The sequence below is a fragment of the Caretta caretta genome, chromosome 7 (genome assembly GCF_965140235.1).
Source record: "Caretta caretta isolate rCarCar2 chromosome 7, rCarCar1.hap1, whole genome shotgun sequence".
Lineage (NCBI taxonomy): Eukaryota > Metazoa > Chordata > Testudines > Cheloniidae > Caretta > Caretta caretta.
Window position 1 is genome coordinate 75,878,716 of NC_134212.1, and position 23,307 is coordinate 75,902,022.

General features: G+C 40.4%; 1 protein-coding gene and 1 long non-coding RNA gene across 9 annotated transcripts in view; one reads left to right on the forward strand and one right to left on the reverse strand.

Annotated features, from left to right (window-relative positions):
• Nucleotides 1-16,478, reverse strand: part of CCSER2 (coiled-coil serine rich protein 2) — a 136,579-nt gene extending 120,101 nt beyond the window's left edge. For all 8 annotated transcript variants that reach the window (XM_048857474.2, XM_048857475.2, XM_048857473.2 and 5 more), the window contains exons 1-2: nucleotides 16,359-16,478; nucleotides 1,107-2,589 (exon numbers count right to left, since the gene is read on the reverse strand). In XM_048857474.2, coding sequence (XP_048713431.2) covers nucleotides 1,107-2,550 — 1,444 coding nt within the window. In that variant the 5' untranslated portion in view covers nucleotides 2,551-2,589; nucleotides 16,359-16,478. The remainder of the gene's footprint in view (nucleotides 1-1,106; nucleotides 2,590-16,358) is intronic.
• On the forward strand, nucleotides 16,457-22,719 carry LOC125639778 (uncharacterized). Its single transcript, XR_007357595.2, has 2 exons — nucleotides 16,457-16,567; nucleotides 17,410-22,719. It is a non-coding gene; the product is annotated as an uncharacterized LOC125639778 (long non-coding RNA).
• The last annotated feature ends 588 nt before the right edge of the window (nucleotides 22,720-23,307 follow it).

Genomic DNA, 23,307 nt, shown 5'->3' on the forward strand with positions numbered 1-23,307 from the left:
TGGGCTGGAGGCAGGAGAGGATGGGACTTCCTCTTCCCCTGCAAGGAGTGGCTGGGGCTGTGTCAGACCCACCCCCAGAAACCTCCCCCAGCTGCAGGAAGCTCAGCATCCTCCCCTACTTCCTGCTCCCCATCACTCCTCAGCTGTGGGGGGGGAAGGCTCACTGTACAGGAGCTGCTCCCTTATCTGCCCAACCCCCAGGCATCTGGATCTCCCATACCCAGACACCCCCACCAAACCCCACCCCATACACCCAGAACCCCCCTAGCCCTCCGTACCCAAACCCCACAGAACCTCAACCCCTGCATCTGGAGCCCCTCTGCACCCAGACCCCCTTCTGAACCCCCACTCCTGAACCCAGACCATTCCCCACTGAGCCCTCTGCTCTCAAACCCCGACCCTGATGAGCCCCACCCCTATGTACCACCCTGAGCCCGCACATGGACCCCACGCCACTGACCCCCAACTAGCTGGACCCAGACCCCCAACCCACAAAGCACCACTCCCCCAACACCCAGGCCCCCTGCTGAGACACCCCTCCCCCAGACCCACACTGCTGAGCCCCAACAACTTTCACCTGGAAGCGTCTACAAAAGTCCCATTGCCCCTCCACCTGGAGCCCTGCACAATAAGCCTCCGTGCATCCAGATCCCCCCACACATAGACACCCCACTGAGTTGCCTGCACCCAGACTGTCCCACACAGAACCGTCTCGTCCCACACCTGGATCCCCCACACACACCTGGATCCTGCCTACCCCACACCTGGTGCAGACCAGCAGGGTCCCAGGGTGTTTCTGGGGCAAGCCCATGCTTTGTGCTGTGTCAGGGTCAGGTGCAGCCTCACCGCTGAGTCTGTGTTCTGTGAAGGGGGGATGGAGAGGTTGCAGGGTGATCTCCCACCTTCGTACAGCTAGTGGCCTGTGCTCCCTACTGCCATGCTAGAGCCTCTGCATTTATTTATTGACAAATAAAACTTACAGAATTTTAAAATATTGTGCGCACAATTTTTAATTCTTTGATGCAGAATTTTCAATTTTGACACAGAACGCCCTCAGGAGTAATAAGACAAATAAATAAAAAAAATAGAGTACAAAAAATATTTACCAGAAACATCTATATCTAGCCATTCATCGGTGTTACAATGAGGCCTTTCACTTTCCTTGAGAGAAGTGACTGGATCTACTGGTGTTGCACCTCCACGCAATAACTCTTCAATAGGGACTTCTTCTTGCTTCACTTGTATTGTTCTGTTTAAATCTTCTAGATCTATAAAGTCATCGCTGAAGTCTTCACTCAAGTCATTCTTCTCAGAAGAGGACAAGGAAGATATGGATATTTCATCCACATCATCATTCATGCATATGACTTTAGAGCCATGCTTCCCCAGACTGTCATGAAGGGCTTCACCACATTCTGTTCTTTGACTGTCATTTTCTAGGTCTTTTTTCTCAATGGCTCCGTTGACATTTACCGTAACCTCAGAGACCTTCACTATGCACATGTCAGTACTTGTACTTTTGCTGTCATCCACAATGATCTTTCCAGTAAACGGCTGTCTGGTAGGTTTCAGTAAAGAAGGACGACCCATACCATACCCCAAAGAGGATGATGCCCCGGATCCATTTGAGAGCGGTGGCTTCTTTAAACCAGAGGTTGATATAGAAGCGTATGGCCTGGTAAATCCATACCTTAAAGGTTCATTTCCACTGGGTACATCCAACTGTTGGGCATTTCTTGACAACAGAGTTGACCTCTGAGACGCTCTAATAGCCAGGTGCTGTTTTTGATAAGGCCTTGTAAGATCTACAGCTTTATTAAAGGAATGTGATCTGGTTAAGGATGCAGCAGATAGGAAAGAATTCTGAATGGAATGTGAAAAACTTTGTGATCTACCCATTTTTTCACAGGAAAAAGATTTAGCATTGTCTGTGGATTGCGCCAAACTCTCTCCTGAACTGGTTCTGGTGGCATTGGAGTTAATTCTACACTTCTGCAAGTCTACAGATGGCCTATTTCCGTAAAACCCATTTAAATGTGATTTTGGAGCACTGATTCCAGAATACGAAGTCCTGCCAAATAACGTACCTTTGGTAAATTTCGCTGAACTAGACAGTCCAGGCAAAGACTTTTGGTTTAATTCTTCTGTAGAGGACACAAACATGTTGACTTGCTTTGCTGTTTTTGATGCTACTGAAGAGGTGCTGTTCAAACCCACCCTGAGCACATCTTTCCCAAATCCTCCTTGAGAAGGAGGATACTTCTCAGAATCATCTAGTTTTTCATTGGAATTCTGGGCAGAGTTAGACTCACCACCACTTTGATCACCAAGTTGATATTTATTTGATTTTTGCCAGCTAAAAGCAAAGGAAGACATATGAACAGTTCCATTGTGCTTGCTGCAATTTTTGCCACTACTGCTATGAGAATTCCCTGACAAGGGAACAGCTGTCCTATTTGGCATTGGCTGTAGGGTGCTCCCTAAAGATTTTGTTCCGTACTTCGGTAACTTGGAAACCAAGGATGTCTTGATATGATTTTTTTCTTCCATGAGCTATGGGGTTCATTGGTCCTTGAAAGTTTCTTGATTCTGTGGAAATGAAAAAGAAAATATTACACTTGAATTAACAACTCAGGAGAACACAATACAGCTAAAAATTATAAATGACACATGGATGCCTAATTATATCAGAAAAACACAGTTTACCTATATATATTTCATGAGTTTCTCGAGATGTTCTATCCACCATTAGTCAATTGTGCAACATATAGCAAACAAAATGTTTCAACTACAACTGGAAACAGCTTGCTAATGGTAGCCATCTTACTAAAAGGGTGGGATCATTTGCAGTATTGCCAACATCAAGCGTTAAAACTCAGTGGCAGGCCACACAAAAAACCATGACTGATTTAAAAATAAGTGTTGCATGTTTTAATTTGCCCTCTGGTTCCTAAGCCTTTAAGATACAGTTAATTTTAATTTTTCAAGCTTTTCTCTGCATGAAGGCAGGTTAAAAACTATTATTTTAAAATGAATGCTCAATTTCTCATGCAATCACTTGATTTCAGCATCTGGAGCTTTATGAAAAAACAACTTAAAATATCAAAAAAGACTCACGAATAAGTCACATGAACTGGCAACACTGACTTGTGAGAACTGCAGTATAGATTCTGATAGGAACTAGTTTTCAAAATCTTCCTTCTTCCTTACCCACCAGCCCCAGCTCCCTGGTAGACTCCAGACTGCATGGAAAACTACTGTGCTCTCCAACTGGAAGTTAAATACCCCTGACTCGTCCTGATCCACCTAATCTCTGGACTTCTATCTGAATTAACACAAACACAAGCCATTTGTACTGCACTGAGGACAATGCCATCGCTGCCTGGCTTGGTGAAGGAGGGACACTTTCTGAGTTGTCCGTTCTTGTTCCATATGCATGGCTTCCCTCTCAATAACCTCTTAGAGTATATCAGACCTATAGGTAGTTGTCCACTCAAGAAGCTGAACAAAGGTCCCGATGGTTCAGCAACAAGAACTCCAAGCACCTCATTCAGTATTTCAGAACTTTGAGCAACATGAGCAGTCACCCAAAATTGCAGCACTTGTAATTTCACAAATGAATAAAACTAAGTGTGTACAGAGTTGCCATCATTACCCTTTAGCCAAGTGAAAGCCAAAGTTTAAAATTGTGAATATGTTTACAGCAACTTTGCACCAGAACGGAGGACAAGAGAGTCAAAGAGAAAGGACAATATTCTGAAGTACAGGTATTGAGCTCGCAAACCCGACCAACAAGTTACTTTGGTGTAGTGTACTTGATCTTTTGGGACTTTTTGATTGCTGTTGGTAAGTATGGCTTGTATATACTGTGACTTTGTAAATGATAGCAGATGGCATATGCTATGCATTGCAAAATGCCGTCTGTTATATAGAATTTTTTGGCACGTTAGTAGTTTTGGAGACTTCCCTGAAAATTCTTTGGCTATTGATCTCTGATATTACGTAATTTTTATTCGGTAGATGTGCAACTTTTTTTAATAACATTCCACAGGATTTAACATTAAGACTGGCTGAGTGTGATGTTAATACTTGTGGATGAGTTGCCTGCAAAGTCAAATAGCAAGAATGGGCACAAGTCTTAGTTTCTCATTATGCATAAGATTTTATTTATTATCTTTTAAACAAACAGAAGACAGGTTCCCCAAACCCTCCTTTAATATTAGAAATTCTAGGACATCATTATAAATTCTGCTCTAGAGCATGGCCAAAACATCACAAGACACTGAAATTTGAGAAACAGAGGAAAAATATTTAGTGCACTTAAAATTTTTAATATCTATGTATTTAATGCCAATGTCCAATGAAAATTTAGAAGCTTCTGTTCGTTAAAGATTCAACAACCTCTGCCCACTCAGCTAAGCAGGATTCAAAATATACATCAGATCCAAGGCAAATCCCTCACCCACAAATGCCTTCAACAAAGGCAGGGAAGTCCAGAGTTAACATCCTTGATACTTTTAAGGTTAAAAGCTAAGATTTTTTTTTATATTTTTGGAGAGAAGAAATTACAGGCCTCCTTTATTCATGATAAGGAAGTAGAGCTAAAACAACCACCCTAATATTTTAAAAATCATTTGCAAATCACCTGTAAGACTGTTTTCCATTCTACAGAACTGGACTCTTCTTACTCAACTTCTTACCCGTCCCCAGTTCAAAACCAAAACAAGTTCTTTTCAGCTTCAGTTTCTCATACGCTCTGTGCCAGACATTCTTCCCTTCCCCCTCCCAGACAATTTTAACAATATGGATTTTACATAGGGAAATTCTTCAATCCTTTTTACCCCATTTTACCTATAAAACAGCTTGTTTGTATGACTTCGTGACTCAGGGTATGTCTATACAGCTGGAGCCTGGGGGTGGGAGGATGCCAGAGCCCAGGCTCTATGACTCTGTGGGGTGGGAGGGTCCCACAATTCAGGCTCCAGCCTGAGCCCGAAAGCAATGAAAACAGTCTCGTAAACTGAACCCCGCAAGCCCAAGTCAGCTGGCACTGGCTAGCCATGGGTTTGGGGTGTTTTTTTTTTTTTTTTTTTTTGCTGTGGAGCCATACCCACAGACACCCCTTGGCAAAGGGTCCTCTGGTCCTTGCAAACGTTCATCTCAGACCTGACAAACTCACTGCACCAAACACATCTTACAGGTTATTTTTCCATAATGAGTATCATGCAAAGGTATCCTCAGAAAGCTCATAACTTGTCAAGGATCAGCCATTGCAAGATGTATATATGCGTTACATTTAAGGAATAATGTACGGTATTTATACTAAAAATATGCTTTATGGTCTGGAGTAGAAATTGGCCACCAGGAGATAATGTGTCTGAATGATGGCTCATTCAAGTCACCCCGCCCGAGTCTGCTGGTGAGGTAATGCAAGATTCTATGGTCTACCCTTGCCACATCCCGGAACAGTTAGTCAATGAAAAACCATGAGAAACAACAAACAATCAAAGCCTCTTAAATATAGAAAAGAAACTCTACAACAAGGCAGAGGTTCATCCGGCCTGTGAATAGACATGAAAGACTGTTTTCAGTATAACAGTGTAAAGAAAGGCAATCTGAATCCATTCACTGAGGGAAACCCCTGACGGAAGGGGTGCTTTCATGAACATTTCTTTCTAGTTATTGATAAACTAGCCATCTTCTAAACAGACTGAACTTGGAAAGGAAAAAAAAATCTACTTTATCTAATAAAGTAAACCACTGATAAATGTAGAGACAAATTCACGCTTTATGATTTTGTTTTGTTTTGTAAGAACATATTTCCACCACTCTCTGGTTTCTAGTTAAATCTTTATTCTTTCATATAATGAAACAAAAGGAGGTTTATTTAAGGGCTCATAAGTGTTGCGTGGTTTACAGGAGCAGTAGTTTAAGGTAAAACTGGTAAATTAGGGTATGGTACACCTTTGGGTGCAGAGGATCTGGAAATTCTGTGAGTAGCCAGTGTCACGGGATGGACATCCCAGGGGAATGATCAAAGAGATTTGGGGATTGAGGCGCATCTATTGCTAAACTGCCTGGAGAAGGAAGGGCTGGCATATGTCCACAGGAGAATGCCTGACTGGCTGAAGGGCTGACAGGTGCCAAAAAGCTGACACGCAGCTACCACAAGAGAGACTCCCTCTCATTGGAGACAGGAGGTAACAGGGTGACTCTCAGTCCTGAGAACAATCACAGACTTGAAGTTTGTTTAAAAGATTGTGACAAGATGTAGATGTAGGCAACAGGAACAGTACAAAAATGAAAAGCTTATTTAAAGTTACTTATTAACAAATTAAGACCATCACAATGACATGTCGAAGTCTGGGGTTCACATCACCTTCATCTTGTATTTACAGAATAGATGGCTCAGGAAGACAGGATTACCATAATAACTGTTCAAATTAGCATTACAAACAATAAATAATAGATATGGAATACTGATGGTCAGAGTAGGTGTCCTGTTACTGTTTCTGCTGCCTCCATCATGGAAATGAAGGACACACAGTTAAACTAACCTCAAGCCATGTCTTTTACTGTAGTTTCCAGTTACCACGACCAGATGATAAAATGTAGGTCACATTAAAAGTACATAAATTCTGTATTTTAATGTACTCAAGCTTTAACTGTCCTACCGTACATACTATTCATTCATTAACAATCATGGAAAAGGTTAACAAGTTCATTTTTGTAAGTCATATTTTAAGTGAAACAGTATTTTTAATACTTCATAAACTAAAGAGTCCCTGGCTCAGCAGCTGTGCATAAGCTCAGTCAGCAATTCAATAAACAGCCTAAAGATGCTGCCAGAGTATATAGATTTTTTTCTAAATGCGGGGGGAGGGAGGAAATCTGGAGATAATGGCAGCAATATGCAAGAAACTAAGATCAGAACTGACCATGGACTTTTGGTCATCGTAACAAACAGGTTATGAAAAGATTATCTCAGGGTATTGCTGGAACAAGTGTGTGTGGGGAGAGGAGAATAGCACATCCTTCTTTTGACTCTTCCCATTCTCCTCTCTTTTCAGGACTGATACAGCAGCATTATGTTCTCAGAGCCAGAATGCTTTTTATATATGCATAAAAAGTTGAGAGCCATAAATAATTGAATTGTATAAGACTAGGGAATTTAGGTATGACGGTGCATCCAACAAGCCGCCTTTCCAACAGAGGATTACAAATGATACATTCAAGAAGTGAATGGGATTGAAATTTTCAACGGAAGTCAGGATACAGTAATATGTTTCACAGCTAAGAGAAAGAAAAAAAGCCTGTAAAAACAGCTTTGGAGTTCACTGTGCAGCACTAACACAAGAAGATGGTAATTTGAGACTGAACGACATGAACTTTGTACATTCATCTCTGACTCTCCTCCGCCAGATAAAGAAATGACATTGCCTAGTCTCATTAAAGATAAACTTTTATTGAAGATTGGTTATGTTTGCTTCAAATATTGTTTTTTTTTTACATTTAAAAAAAATCAAGGAAACATTCAGAATAGTGTTTCTGTTCACCTATTTTAACTATTGATTTGCAGAATGCAACATATTTTGGTATTAGCAAATGGAGCCCAGGTTTAAAAACATCAAAGTTGAGAAATAATATGTTTATTAGTCAGCAACACAACCAACAGTCTGGAAATGTTAAACAGAAATATATTTAAAAGATCTCCAAGAAGTTGGAAGACTTCTGTAACAAATCCTAAATATCTCCACTTGTTGATTTTTGTTTCTCTTTGTTTGTTTAAATAAAGATACCATACTCCACCCCAAGTCTTTCCTACCTACTATTCTGACCATCACTAAGAAAAATTACCTGCAATAATTTTCACAAAAACGTATTAGACTCACATGTCTGGATGTTGTCCTAACAAGCACAAGACCCAAATGGGGGCTCCCAAAGCAATGAGGTTTTGAAAGATGTTCCTCTTTTACATTCCACTTCCAAAACACAAGGGCAAATATAATAGTCCCTTTCGCTGCTACTACCTTTGAGAGCAGGAAAAATATTTACAAGAGTCAGCATGAATCCTACTCTACAAGAAAGGTGAGTGCATGAATGAGAATATTAAAATTTCATACCTTAAAAAAAAAAAGGACAAATATGTTATTTCTTTTCCTCAAGATCTACTATTAATACATTCCTACTCTTCAAGATTTTGAGGAAGTTCCTAACAATAAGCTCTACAAGGATCACAATAAAGTAACTATCAAGCACAGGTTTCTCACAACCAAATAATGGACTTAATCAGTGTTCATATTGCTAGAAGCTAGTCCATGGAAGGCCTACTTGTTATGAAGGCATCACACCAGCCTTAAAGTATGTTTGTGAAGAACAACTATAATAAAAGCACAATAGCTCTGCTTCTAATGTGTATTTGGTGCCACCTGTGAGATTAAGCAAGTTTACTGTTGTATTCCTGTTCACGCTGCAATGCCTGAGAGAATTCCATTGCTACTTTGTATCACCAAAATTGTTTTCTAAATTCCAGTCAGTTATACTTCTACAAGCCCACTGAAGTCAACAAGATTGTTCAGTGATCACGGATAGCCAAGTTCAGCCAGCAAAATCTTTATTAAATGATGGACATGCACAAAACAAGATCAGCTTGCTTCAAAATCCAGGTTATGTATGCAAAGACGACAGCTAGAAATGACATTTTAATTGAAAAGTGGGCACGCTGATAAGGCTCTAATGAGATTGATTGTGGATCTCCAAGTGTTTTAAGATCTACAGTCATCTTTCAGTCTAGAACTGCTTTTTAACCAAGTTGTAAAATGAGAGAGTCTGGTCTCAGTGAGAACATTAACTAAAAAAACCTAAGGATGGTATCGGATGCATGAATCCACATAATAATGCTTTAATTAAACGTCAGATTACTCCTATGTTACTATATTTTGAGCTGGTAAGCAACCTAATGATTATGGTAGGTAAGCATAACCAGAATTCATAAGAATTCTGAAAGAGATTCAGCCATATCTAAATAGACAAAGTTAGGATGTTCCTACAGATGAAGCCTGTTCCAGATGCGGATTCTAGGATAAGTCAATAGTTGGGCTTCGTTAAGATTCAGTGAGCTAACTGAACATTATTCTCAGCGCAGTCGCATACAGATGTGTGACCACAACTATGTGTCATGAGACATAAGGCAATGAATGCTAATCCAAGAAGTTTAATCACTGAATGTGTCAGGTATAAGGATAGCAATATCTTTTAGTAAGACAGTCCATTGAAAATGGATATCAAACCTGAAATTAACAGGTATGGGGTTAGAAGAAATTCCCTGCACATGCAGGAAACTGAGCATTAATTTCTATGATCAAAGTTGATCACTAGGAATGACGCACAAGTAAGCCAAGGGAGGATCTGTGGAGTTCCTTCACAATGCGAGACCTACACATACACTCGCTAATAGACGCCTTGCAGGAGCTGCCTATTTACAGGTAAGCTTTGTTCCATATTTATGCAAGTAAAGGGAAATCTTGTACAACCATAGCCAGCCTTACTTTACCAAAATCACACCCCAAGAATTAAGTCCTCACCAGCAGATCTGATTTAAGCCAGAGTCATCCCAGGAGACAAATAGGTTTATATAATCTGAAGTATCATCAGGGTGGTCATACATGAATGGACTGCTGCCAAAGATGGCACTTCCAGAATTAATTTCATGTCACAAAGATATTGGGCAAAGTATGACTGCCAAGACAAGTCTCCATTTTGCATTTCTAACACAGAAGAACTGTGAGAATACAAATATTGCTGTGACCAGTCAATCTGTCATGTCTTTATATAAAATGTACAAATCCACCATTTTGGGAGACTATGGCAATGTTGAGTTACTTCACACAGATATCAGAGACCCCACCAAGTCCTAACTGGTTTTACACAATAGGAAAATATAAAAATTTATAACCTCCCACTGGACCAGTGGACAAAATTTCTTAGGAAGGAAAGACAGGGAAGAGAGCCAAAAGTGAAATAAGTTTAAAGTATTCCTGTGCTCACTGAGAGAGCAGGAAATTTGCAGACCAGCGGAGGCAGAATTAAACTGTGTTCTCGCAAAAGAAGGGGCTGAAACCAAGTATTTCTCCTGACTCACAAGTGAGGTCCTCCCTTCTAGCCTGCCATAGCAGACACAAAATGTGTGGAATGGGAATACTGTGTGTGAACAAGAAATAACCAATATTTTCTTGTATTTTATTTTGAGTATATCCACTCATTTACAAAGTTTTTCAAAAGACATGCAACAAGATAAGCAGGCACCGCATATATCCACTCTGCAAGCTTCATAAGGTTAGGCAATTCTTTTTGATAATTTTCCAAGCATCTTAATGGCTAACTGGATTAACCTTAAATATTGAGTGCCTTGTGTTTCACTTTTCCACATATTCTATTTCCTTTCATATATTCACATGTTCACCTTAAGCTTTTCATCACTATAATAGAACAGTGGATTAAAATTAAAAGAAGAGGCTAAAGCTAACAAGTTTAATTCAAGATGTTTAATTGAACATTGTCGTATTAAAAAATGGACTTAGCATCAAGTAATTGACATTGCCAAAATCAACTCACACTACACAAGATTTGTGAGGAAAAAAAACACTGTACTCTACTGTCAGGCACATTTTCTATTAACTAACTATAAGAAACTTGTCAGCATCAATTCCCACTCAAAAGCCATGTGTTGATTTGTCTTATAAAATGATATAAACAAAAAATTCAGACTGCCTTCATGGTGGTAAATTAAAAGAAAAAAGTTGAAGAGGATTCAGGATATTCCACCATTGCAGAAAGGTATAGCCCAATAATACTATCAGAAAGTCTGTCTGAGAACAGTAACTTAGATAGCACCAGACACTAGACTTCAGATTATTACAAAGAGTTTGTCCTGCTTTGACTACTGAATTAAAAAAAAAAATTAAAAGCTCAGCAGTGATATGCATATTGATTCACCAGATGCTTGGAATACCAATGACATTGAAAGTACCCAGAGGTTTGTAATTTGTATCCAGTATCAGGACTTATTTTCCAAATTAAGTTTGAGCAACAGATGTCCAATTTAAGCGTAAGAATATAGTTACTAAGAGACAAATACTGACATACAATAAAATAAAAAGTTAACTATTAGCCAGTTAGCATCCTATGTCCTATGAAAACAAATACAGTAGAACTTCAGAGTTATGAACACACCAGTCAACCACACCCCTCATTTTGAACCAGAAGTACACAATCAGGCAGCAGCAGAGACCCAAAAACAGTACAGAACTGTGTTAAACAAACTACTAAAAAAATAAAGGGAAAGCAGCATTTGTCTTCTGCATAGTAAAGTTTCAAAGCTGTATTAAGTCAGTGTTCAGCTCTAAACTTTTGAAAGAACAACCGTAACGTTTTGTTCAGAGTTAAACATTTTAGAGTTAAGAGCAACCTCCATTCACAAGGTGTTTGTAACTCTGAGGTTCTCCTGTATGCGTTTGACTCAGACTGTACAATATCACACAGTCATACCAGATTACACAATGCTGTGATAACACAGACTATAAAAATGAATCAGGTGCCAGATATTACCTTCAGGGCAAAGATGTGATAATTAATAGAAAATTACCATATACTTAGTCTTATTGTAGGATCCATCTCCTGCTTTCTACACTGGTTTTAACAAAAATTTCTCTTAAATGCTCAGCACATTTAATCTCTCAGATTAAGTAACAAGGTAAAAAGTGTGCCTCAACAGAAGGAACTCAAAACAAAAATAGTATACACAAGATTTAAAATACACACACATATAGCTCTACTTGTGTACAAATTATATTTGAACCATATTTACAACTAGATTATTCCCTAAATATGTATAGATTTTTGTCCTCTGATTCAGGATACTTTTTTTGAGTGCATCTACTCCAACCTAAACTATGCAAAATTGCAATAGAAAAACGAAAGATGTGTTTCAACCTACTTTGGAAGCTAACAGTAGTATGTAAATTGAAAAAGGTTACTACCATACATAGTTCAAAACATATAGATTTCTATACTTGTAAAAGTCATTTAATGACTGGCTGCTGAAAATGAAGCCACAAAAAACAAACATCCTCTTCACAGACCCACAGCTGGAATGTAACAAGATACTATTCTTTCACAAACAACCTATGTGTAACTTTAACCAGTGTTGGCGAAATTTACACCAGGTGTCAGCCATTGTATTACTTTTTTAAAAATAAGATTAAGTTGTAATTCAAATTTTACTTTATTTTAAGGAGAATCAGCTATACCAAACTGTTTTATTTTCTATACCAATTATTTTCAGATACTATATATTGAAGAGGGGCTTTCATACATGAACATGTTAGATGCTTTACATGTTTTAATGACAAATTTACCAGTTACCAAAGTTTATTCAAGAAACTGATCCCTCATTCTGTTTTCTCACATATTATACTGTCCTCATATTCAGCCCAGAGCGCTTTGGATAGGCATCTTTTTATTATTTGAATTGAAAAAATAAATTATGCATTTTAGCCTCCTAATTACAGAAAGCACCACTAGATATTTGATATCCTTACCATCCTTTTTGGCAAGGAGTCACCCAATGTAAACCTAACATGGATACCTTTCTCTTGTTAAAAAGACAGCCCTGTTGATTACACTTCAGCATATTGACAGTATCACAGTAGAATATGCAATAAATGTATCCACTGAATAAAATTAAGGTTATCATTTCCAGAGATATGAACTCTAGCTATCTTATGCAAACAAGATTTTTTTATTATTTAGACATGATTTTTGCAAGATGCTTCTAGTTCTACAGAAGCTCTGCTACCTCTTCACTGTCAGTGGCAAATTCCTAGTATCTTAATCATTTAAAAGGGAGAGTGTCAGATTTGAAAATACTAGGCCCCATTCTTAGAAACACTTACACACGTGTGTAGTCCCATTACACTTAGTGGGACTAAACATAAAGTTACTCAAGCGTGATTTGACCAGATTGAGGTCATGTTTCTGGGGGAGAAAACATGGTAACTACATTACTAACTCCTTAGATAAATATTTAGAGTTTCTTTTTTAAAAAAAATCAAGGTTTAATAAAGACTAAAAATAGAAAATTTCCAAAGTAAAAATATTCCCATTATTTGTTCAAAGTAGTTTTTCATTTGTATTTACAAAACAATACCCTACAATGATTGCAGCCAAAACAGTAGGAACCTAATAATGAAACTGACTATGAACAAAATAAAATAGACTAACCAATTTTCATTATCTGCTCAGACAGAGCAAAGGATAAAAAGAGCATAATAATGTTTTTAAATTCTTTACATTAATAACAACCAGACATATCCATATCTAGGTGCTTAACTTTAGACACTCACTTTTGCAATATTTAGCCAATGTTTAAAATATATCAATTCTACCTTCACAGAATCCATTACACTATGTATGCTGTTTGTCTACATTTTGAATTTCTTTCAAATTCAAAAAGACCAGTAGTACTTGTGGCACCTTAGAAACTAAAATTTATTTAAGCATAAGCTTTCATGGGCTACAGAGAAAGCTTATGCTCAAATAAATTTGTTAGTCTCTAAGGTGCCACAAGTACTCCTGGTCTTTTTGCAGATACAGACTAACACGGCTGCTATTCTGAAACCTTTCAATTTCAAGAGTTTATTAGTTTCATTTTTGTTTATAAAAGTAACTTTTTGGTTCCTAAACACTACCATAATGCTGAACTTTGGAATGGAAAGTACTAGAGAAGAATGTTTTTTAAAAACTGTTTCTATTGGAATTTACAAACATTTCCATGGTTTGTATTGGGTTTTGGTTCTATAAAAATGCACCTGAATAAAAGCTTACATGTTGCACCAGAATTAGTAGTAGTAGCAGCAGCAGCATTTTACCACTCCAGGCTCACACACAACATGCAAATACGTGGTAAGAGCTAAGGCACCAATCCAACAAGCTGACCCATGCAAGTGGACCTCTATGATTGCATAGAGATTCAATGGCTTCAACAGGAGTCTTCCCACAAAAACACGCTTGAGGCCAAGTTAAACAATAAGCCATACATCAAATGCACTCTTTTCAACCCCCGACAAATTGAAGCTGGTGAATTAACCACTGAATTCAGCTTTTGTTTTCGAAAAACAAACAAAAAACTTTTACAAAATAAACAAATTGCAGCTTCGAAGTCTAGAAGTCTAAGTTTCACTCCCTTTTCTATGACGAGCAACCTTCTAATATTCTACTTGCCCACTGACAGGTTTTTGGGATTTTTTACCCATTGTAGACAACGAGTAAAATATTTTTAGTTCTCTCATTATGGGAAGAGATGAGAAAATGTTGTTTGTTAAGTGTTAAATATAAATTTTACAGAGTGGTGTAGGCAAGTGGTTACCTCAAGTACTGGCCCACGTATCTGTCATGATGTTTTAGTCTTCCCCTCTTTACCTCATGTCTGTGTTGGACACTAGTATGCTGCCACAGCATTGTTCCCATTCAGTTCTGCAATCTTTGGCCTGGTCTACGCTACGGAGTAAGGTCAACATAAGGCAGCTTTCAGTGACCTAACTATGTCAGTGTCTACACTAGAATGGTGCTCCCACCGATGTAAGCTGCCCCATACATTGACCTAATAACTCCACCTCTGCAAAAGGCATAGCACTTAGGTCAGTGTAATTAGGGTGAGTGTGTCTGTGTAGACACTGCATTACTCACAGCACCTGCTGGCAGTCCGGAGCCCTGCCGCCAACTCATGGTGTGGAATTGGTGGGGGCAGAAGAACCACCCAAGCCCAGTCATCGCCCAGGCTGGGCTCTCCTTCCCTCACCAAATCCCTCACTGGGAGGCAGCTGGACTCTCCTTCTCCCCATGAGGCTGCAGCAGGTCTCCAGGCAATCAGACCAGCAGCAAGGCTCCCAGTGGGAGTGCCCCCCACTCCCTGCTGTAAATCTGACAGCCCAAGCTATTAGCCCAGCACAGGACTGGATTTCACAGCCCTGAGTCTACCTGTGGTGAAACTGACAAGAATGTCAGTTTCACAGCTGCTTTTAGTTCAAGCAGGAATCAGAGAAGAAATGTGAAATAGCAGCAGCTGTGAAACTGACAGGAATGTCAATTTCACTGCAGGTAGGTTCCCTGATGTCAAATTGAGCCCCTGCCTGGCACACAGCTGGAGCGGTCAGTGCCCCAGACTCCAGCTGTCAGTACCTCACAATGCCTCACTTCAGTCAGTGCAAGTGCTCCTGGTAAGGACGCACACTACCAGCAGAAGGAGGGTAATGTGGATAGAATGGCTGTTTTAATTACCACAGAACCTGAAGGTCAACCTAATTTTGTAGTTTAGACAAGCCCTCAGTTTGAAGACAGAGCTTGAGCTGCTCCAAGTCAAGGTTAGGGTTTAATGTTGCCTAAGTGCATTGGCACATTAAAGTACATTTGATTGAATATGAAGTTACAAAAGGCAATGGGTGATACAGGCAAGGTCTTATCCTCATTAATGGAATGTGAATTTATTTCTTTCCAAAAACCATTTTCCTGTTATTGTTACAAACAACCCCTAGAGTAAAACTGAAAGACAGAGAAAAAGATTATCTATTTTTTCAGGTTGTTTACTTCAGGTATGTGCATTTCCCATGTTAGACCCCAACCCTACAAAGGGCTCCTCACAGGCAAACTCACAGACTCACACTTTGCACAGATTCTTTTCCTTCAGCAGGGCCTTAACTGCGGTTTCCTCTATTGTTTCTGTGGGTGTTAGCAACAGGAAAAAGCCATGTTTAAAATAGAGAAGAGGTGATTGCAGCGGTGTACCACTCAAGACTACTTTTAACTCATCATCCTGCTACAGTTGCCCCCAAAGAATGCCCCACACGGGCATGGCGACCCTGGTGTAGAGCCCTGCGGCCCACGATGGCCACACCTCTGGCACAGGGAGCACAGCAGTCAACGCTGCGAAGCCATCAGCTGCTGCAAGTGACATTCAGACAAGATAAAAGGTTAAGGCTGCGCCCTGCTATTAGCGTATCATGCAGAGAGAGCCTCCCTCCTCCCCAGGCGGCTCATGTTTTTCATGACACATCCCCTTGGCCTAGGAGCCTGGTGATGCTGCAGCATCCCCGGCACAGCCAGCAAATCACAGCCAAGCCCCAACCCACCCAGGCACCACGAGATGGGAGGGCTGCATCGACAGCAAGACGCCCGGCCAAGGGGTGGGGAAGGGACCTCCAACCCCACAGCCCAGGGGAGGGGTCCAGCCCCCCAGTACTCCCGGCGTAGTGGGGAGGGGTCTTGCTGCACTCGCCCCCCGCCGCCGCCGCCGCCGCACTCACCACAGGGATGGGGTCGGGGTCTGTGCGGTCTCCTCCTGCGGGGCCCGGGCTCCGCGTCCCGTCGTCTCGGATGAATGCCGGCAGCGCCTGGCAGCTAAGGGGTGGGATGGGCCGGGCTCCGCGCACACCCGGGCCGTGTCCTTCGCGCTCTGGCCCCTCCCCCGGAAATCAGGCCCGCTGCGCGGCCGGGGCTGACGGCTGACAATGAGGTAAGCGCCTGCTACGGCGCACGCGCAGCCGCTGCCGAAAGCGGCATGCGCGCGCCCGTCCTACTCCGTCTCCTTCCTCGCCCCGTGGGCGCGCGCGGGCACCGCTGTCTGTCCTGTTCGATTTCTCTCAACGGCTTTTCCCGCCCGCCCTGGCTCAAACCTGCGCTGGGAGAAGGAGCGTGTGGCCACGCCGGGCCTCCCCGTAGGGGCTGGGGCGGTCTGCATCTGACACACCCGACCCCCGCATCCGGATGGTTCCGGGAGGGCGGGGGGCGACGGCCGTTCAGAAGACTCTCCCCAGCTCCCGCGCCGGGCCACCCTGCCTGGCGTCCTCCGGGTGCGGGATGAGGAGGCCCAGTGCGTACGTGTGGGGGGCTCGTAGGAGATGGTGCTCTTAAGCTCCTCTCAGCACATGTACCTGGGACAGGCAGGGCCCCGCCATGCTGATCCCCTGGCGGGGCGCCACGCCCTGCCTAGAGCAGAGAGTTGGACAGCCGGGGTGGCACACCGGTGCTCGCCCATGCAGCCGTCTGGTCAGTTTCTTGGCTCTCCCATTGCTGTGCCAGCTTTTCATCGGTTTTAGTGCCAAGCCTGCTTTGGCTGCCCTGCCCTTGCCACTTCTAGCCAGCTCCCTTCTTTGCTCTTCTTAATTGTGTTTACCTCAGTTCAGGCCTGTGATTCAGCACCTATACCTCAGTGATTGGCTTTTGCCATCAGTATGTGTATTTCAGTGCTTCTGTGATTTATTTATGCATTTGTTTATCTGCATTGCTTCAGTTTTATTTGTGGTTTTGGAGTACCAAAGTGTCTCATTCTTAGTATCTTATTTTTCTGCATGCCAGATTCCTCATTCCCTTGAGAAGAAGAAAGACCACTCAGAAGCTTTGAGGCGTGTCCATGGAGAAGAAAAACATGCTTATAATTGATGAGCATAGTTGCTGCAATCTCTGCCTGGAAGTTGGGCACACTGCACAAGGATGTCAGAGCTGTCTGCAGCTGTCAGTCCAGCAATTGGGAATGCCTCCAGCTAGGGATGCTGGAACTATTTTTACAGTGGCGGTGCTGAGAGCCATTGAATCAAACTGTAAACCCTGTATATAAGGAAACCACTTCAAGCCAGGGGGTGTGGCGGCACTCCTAGTTCCAGCACCTATGACTCCAGGTTCTCCTGAAAACAATCCTGAAAATGCCAGTAATTCTGGTATGAGGCCAGCCCAGAATCCTTCAAAAAAATAAACCCACTTGAAGCACTTCTATACCACTTATTGGCATAGTTTGAGTGCCTCTGATCTATTAATACATTTAACCTCATAACATCTCAGAAGCATGATTATCCCCATGGTGTAAATGGGAAAAATGAAGCAAGAGAGATTGTCATTTAGCAAAGTCACAAAGATAGCAAATCCAGGAAATAATTCCAAATTTCCTGACTCCCAGCCCATTGCCTTACCCACAAGACCGTTCTTCCTTTGAATCAGCTTCAACCACCAAAAGCATAAGGACTCAGCAAACCTACTACCTGCATCAGAATAAACTTAGGTTTCCCCTAATATGTTCAATAAAGCAGCCTTACTGTCCCCACTAAAGCATACTGTATCATCCCTCCACACAGAGGAGAGCGTGGGCCAGCCACTACTTTGTGAAAGAGAGACGGTGTTTTATGCCATGCACTTCCTGAAAATCAAAAAGACAGGAAGATTCTGGCCCATTCTGGATCTCAACCTGAGTTAGTATTAAATCAAGGAACAATTCAATATGGCTACCCTATAAAACAAAATATCTCTTCTAAAAGTAGTTGACTGGCTATACACTCTGGACTTTGCTGATCTATAAAATAACTATATCCCAGTCACCAGTAGTGTTTCTGGGTCCTTCTAGCTGAGTGTCCTGCTATGCTCCCTGCAGGTGTGCAGAAACAAAGAGTATTCAGTTAAAATCCATGTCTCCTTCCCACTGCTGCTCTTTCTTGGACCAAACAAAGTCAAATACTGCAGTATAAAGCACGTTGGTTATATGAGGAGCAGATTTGTTGTCTTCTCCCAGTTTCCCAGAGGGGCTCCACTACTGTTGAAGTAGTTCAATTAGCTATTCACAGATCAACCCCTAAACAAAATAAATCACTTCAAAAGTTTAACTAGAAACTATTCAAATTCTGTAGTCTTAATTTGATTTTTTTTAAATCAAAATTAGGTCCAGTTTCATCAAATATTTAAGATCTGGATCAAAGAACCTTAACTATAGAAAAAATGGGAAAATTCTAAGAGAAGACATAATGAAGCACAAGTGCAAAATGGGAGTACTAAGAGCCTGGTTCAAAGGCTACTGGAGTCAATGTAAAAGATGCCATTGACTTCGGTAGGGTAAAAGCTCTAAATCTCTAGCAAGGTTAATGAAAAATAATGTTTTGGTACATCAGAAAATTGTGTGTATGGAAAATTTGGGGGTACAAGAAAATTAGTTATTCCAAAACCTTTGGCAGTGTCTGTAAGAATTTTCTCTTTATTGAATTCCCTTACAAAATTTGACCCTTTGTTACATATTCTAAAAATATTTCATACGCTACTCAAATCTCTTTTTCCTTCGCCTTGTCCCATCAATCCAGTTTGGCAGTTCTTGTTCCTCATCTCCAAGCATTTTTGTCAAGTACATCTAAGCTGAAACCAACCTTCTTCATATCTTCCTTCAGCTTCTTGAACCACCTTTTTCTAGGTCTTCCTCATGCTCTTTGTTCTCTGACTACTAGCTCTTGTACTCTGTGGCCAACATATCTCACATCTCGTTATCTCACATGACCCAGCCATCTCAGCAGATACTCCCTGAGCTTTTCCATGATGGGACCTGCCTCCATCATGGGTCATACTGTTTCACTGCATAGTATGTCAGTTTTTGTCTTATCCAGCATCCACCTGCACATTCTCATTTTGGTAGTGGAAGTAGTTGTTCTTCTGTCTTCCTCATTGGCCAGCATTCTGACCCGTATGTCATGGCTGGCCTAATCATGAACTTCTACACTTTGCTCTTTGGTTTATGTGACATATTCTTATAGTATAAAATTCTCATCAACTCCTCTGTTTACACCAAGCACTCTTCATTTGCTCCTAACATCCACATTCACGTTCCCATGACTCAACACTGAATAAAAGTATTCAATTAGGGCTGTCAATTAATGGCAGTTAACTCACGCAATTAACTCAAAAAAATTAATCGTAGTTTTAATCGCAGTTTCAATCGCACTGTTAAACAATAGAATACCAATTGAAATTTATTAAATATTTTGGATGTTTTTCTCGTTTTCAAATATATTGATTTCAGTTAAAACACAGAATACAAAGTGTACACTGCTCACTTTATATTATTTTTTATTACAAATATTTGGACTGTAAAAATGATAAAAGAAATAGTATTTTTCAGTTCACCTCATACAAGTGCTGTAGTGCAATCTCTTTACAATGAAAATGCAACTTACAAATGTAGATTTGTTACATAACTGCATTCAAAAACAAAACAATGTACAATTTTATAGCTTACAAGTCCACTCAGTCCTACTTCTTCTTCAGCCAGTCGCAAAGAAAAACAAGTTTATTTACATTTACAGGAGATAATGTTGCACACTTCTTATTTACAATGTCATCAGAAAGTGAGAACAGACATTCGCCTGGCACTTTTGTAGCCAGCATTGCAAGGTAGTTACATTTGCCAGATATGCAAACGTTCATATGCCCCTTCATGCTTCGGCCGCCATTTCAGAGGACATGCTTCCATGCTGATGATGCTCATTAAAAAAATAATGCGTTAATTAAATTTGTGACTGAACTTCTTGGAGGAGAACTGTATGTCTCCGGCTCTGTTTTACCTGCATTCTGCCATATATTTCATGATATAGTAGTCTCTGATGATGATTCAGCACATGTTGTTCATTTTAAGAACACTTTCACTGCAGATTTGAAAAACGCAAAGAAGGTACCAATGTGAGATTTCTAACTCGACCCAAGGTTTAAGAATCTGAAGTGCCTTCCAAAATCTGAGAGGGATGAGGTGTGGAGCATGCTTTCAAAAGTCTTAAAAGAGCAACACTCCAATGCAGAAACTACAGAACCCAAACCACCAAAAAAGAAAATCAACCTTCTGCTAGTGTCATCTGACTCAGATTATGAAAATGAACATGCATCAGTTCACACTGCTTTGGATTGTTATCGAGCAGAACCTGTCATCGGCCTGGACGCATGTCCTCTGGAATGGTGGATTAAGCATGAAGAGACATGAATCTTTAGCACATCTGGCGTATAAATATCTTGCGATGCTGGCTGCAACAGTGCCATGTGAATGCCTGTTCTCACTTTCAGGTGACGTAACAAGAAGCAGGCAGCATGATCTGCTTCATATGTAAACAAACTTGTTTGTCTAAGCGATTGGTTTAACAAGAACTTGGACTGAGCGGACTAGTAGATGCTAAAGTTTTACATTGATTTATTTTTGAATGCAGTTATTTTTTGTACATAATTCTACATCTGTAAGTTCAACTTTTATGATAAAGTGATTGCACTACAGTACTTGTATTAGGTGAACTGAAAAATACTTTTTCTTTTGTTTTTTACAGTGCAAATATTTATAATAAAAAATAAAGTGAGCACTGTACACTTTGTATTTCATGGTGTAATTTAAATTAATATATTTGAAAATGTAGAAAACATCCACAAATATTTAAATAAATGGTATTCTATTATTGTTTAACAGTGTGATTAATCACGCAATTAATCGGTATTAATTTTTTAATTGTTTGACAGCCCTAATTTAATGCACAGACTTAAATTCTATACCATCTATTTTTACTGGCTTCTCATTGTTCCGCTCGACAAAACATTGCACTTCTCTTCAGCTTCTCAGCTACTTTTTTTGATTTCCCTGTTGTTGTTCCCACATTCAGGGAAGCCAAACATGGTGCTTGGGCCTGCTTCTTTAACCAGCTATGCACCCAGAATGCAGTAGCCTTTTTCCATTTTCCACAGCCATCAGGCAACGAACTTGTGCTCCGTTTCCAGGAGACATCCTGACATTCTACTGATATACTCCCTAAAGACGAAGACCCATGGAGCATGTGTGATTGGCACAATTTTTGCAAACCATTTGGCCAGGCCTGATGTTCTTGGTTTGAAATCGGAGTCCCTTCTTGGTGAGCTGCCTACCATGGCTAATGAGGCACTTCTGCCCAGAGCAAGCTGGTTATAAGGCGCCAGACACTCACCTTTTCCACTCTCACGTTCAATTAAGAACACCATCACCATGACAAGGCAAGTGATAGGATTGTAGCTGTCACAGGCTATATATTATGCCGGCTACATGAGGCATTTTCTAAGGAGTGAGAAGAGCTCATCCTCAAACCCACATCGACTGTGGCAGCTCTTTAGAGGTACGCTATTCAAATCTTCCCCACTTAAATCAATGTGCTTCATCTACATCAGATAGAATATTTATAGTGACTCTAGCCTGGCCTTGAGATCAGGAACATAGTATTATGAACATAATGGGAAGAAAGAAGGATAACATAATGTTTAGATAAAAAGATTTTATTTTCCCTGTTACTAATAGAACTACTTGAATTTATAGAAGAAATTTTTGGCCTTTCTTCCTGAATTCATGTCATTAGGTTTTGAAGCTTTTTTGCTGTTTTAGAAAAATTGAAGCATATGAACAATTTAAAAATATGTTTTCTATTTATAATGAGGCTAAAGTAATATTATTAACACATTTATGCTAAAAGGAAGCTCACCTAAATGAAGATGATGATGTTTTAATTAATTCTTTGTTATTTAAATATGAATTAGTGGCATATTTGATGGTAAATTGATGTATGTTTATTAGACATTTCATAATTCTATGAGTACCTTTTAATTTACCTTTTAAATTGCTAAAAGTCATTCTCGGAAGATTTATTTTCCTTTTTTTTTCTTTTTTTTTTAGCATTAGAAAGATCAATAATGTCAAATCTGCTCTTCCTTTGTTTTGTTGGAGAACTTCTGGGTGGTCTCAAGGATGTGTACTGTGAGCAATAATCCCACAAAGGGCAAATCTGTTGAATAGTTAACAAAGGTTCCCCCTCTCTGTAATTTTAACAAAAACAAATAAAATAAAATGTTAAACAGTCTCATGAAAAATCCTCTCTCTGCCCAGTTCTTCAGTTTTCACTTTCATGACTCTTGTGATCTCACAGTTTCACTAGTTCACCAGTCATTCCAGAGTCTTCCCGCCTGGATAAGAACTTAATTTGTAATGTGAAAAATAAGCAGCACTAGTGTAGCTTTCTGCATTTATGGGCAAATATTCTTCCCCCTCTCTTTCCCACTTGCCCAAGAGAGTAGGATATGTGGAGATTATGGGAGGGTGTGTGGAATTCACAGCTCCAGAGGGCTTAACATATGTTGTCATGCTAGGAGTTTTGGGGAGGTCTAGGACCAGAGTATCTGATGTGATGGTTGGCTGGGGACCAAAAGACTACTTCACCCATCAAATTGGACTGGTAGCCATGAAGCAAATCTCCTCTGCAGGGCAGCATTGTGGGGAATAGGATTTCTAATCCCTGTGTAGCTCCCCAATATCTAGCCAAGGTAGTCAGGCTTTTTTCTTTAATTATTAAGTCGAGTGAAGTTATTTTATAATCAATGGTGTGCAGCTTTATACAGCACAGAGATCTCTCCCAGCATGTGAAACATTATTTATTTCAACTTCTGAAATGCACCTGAAAG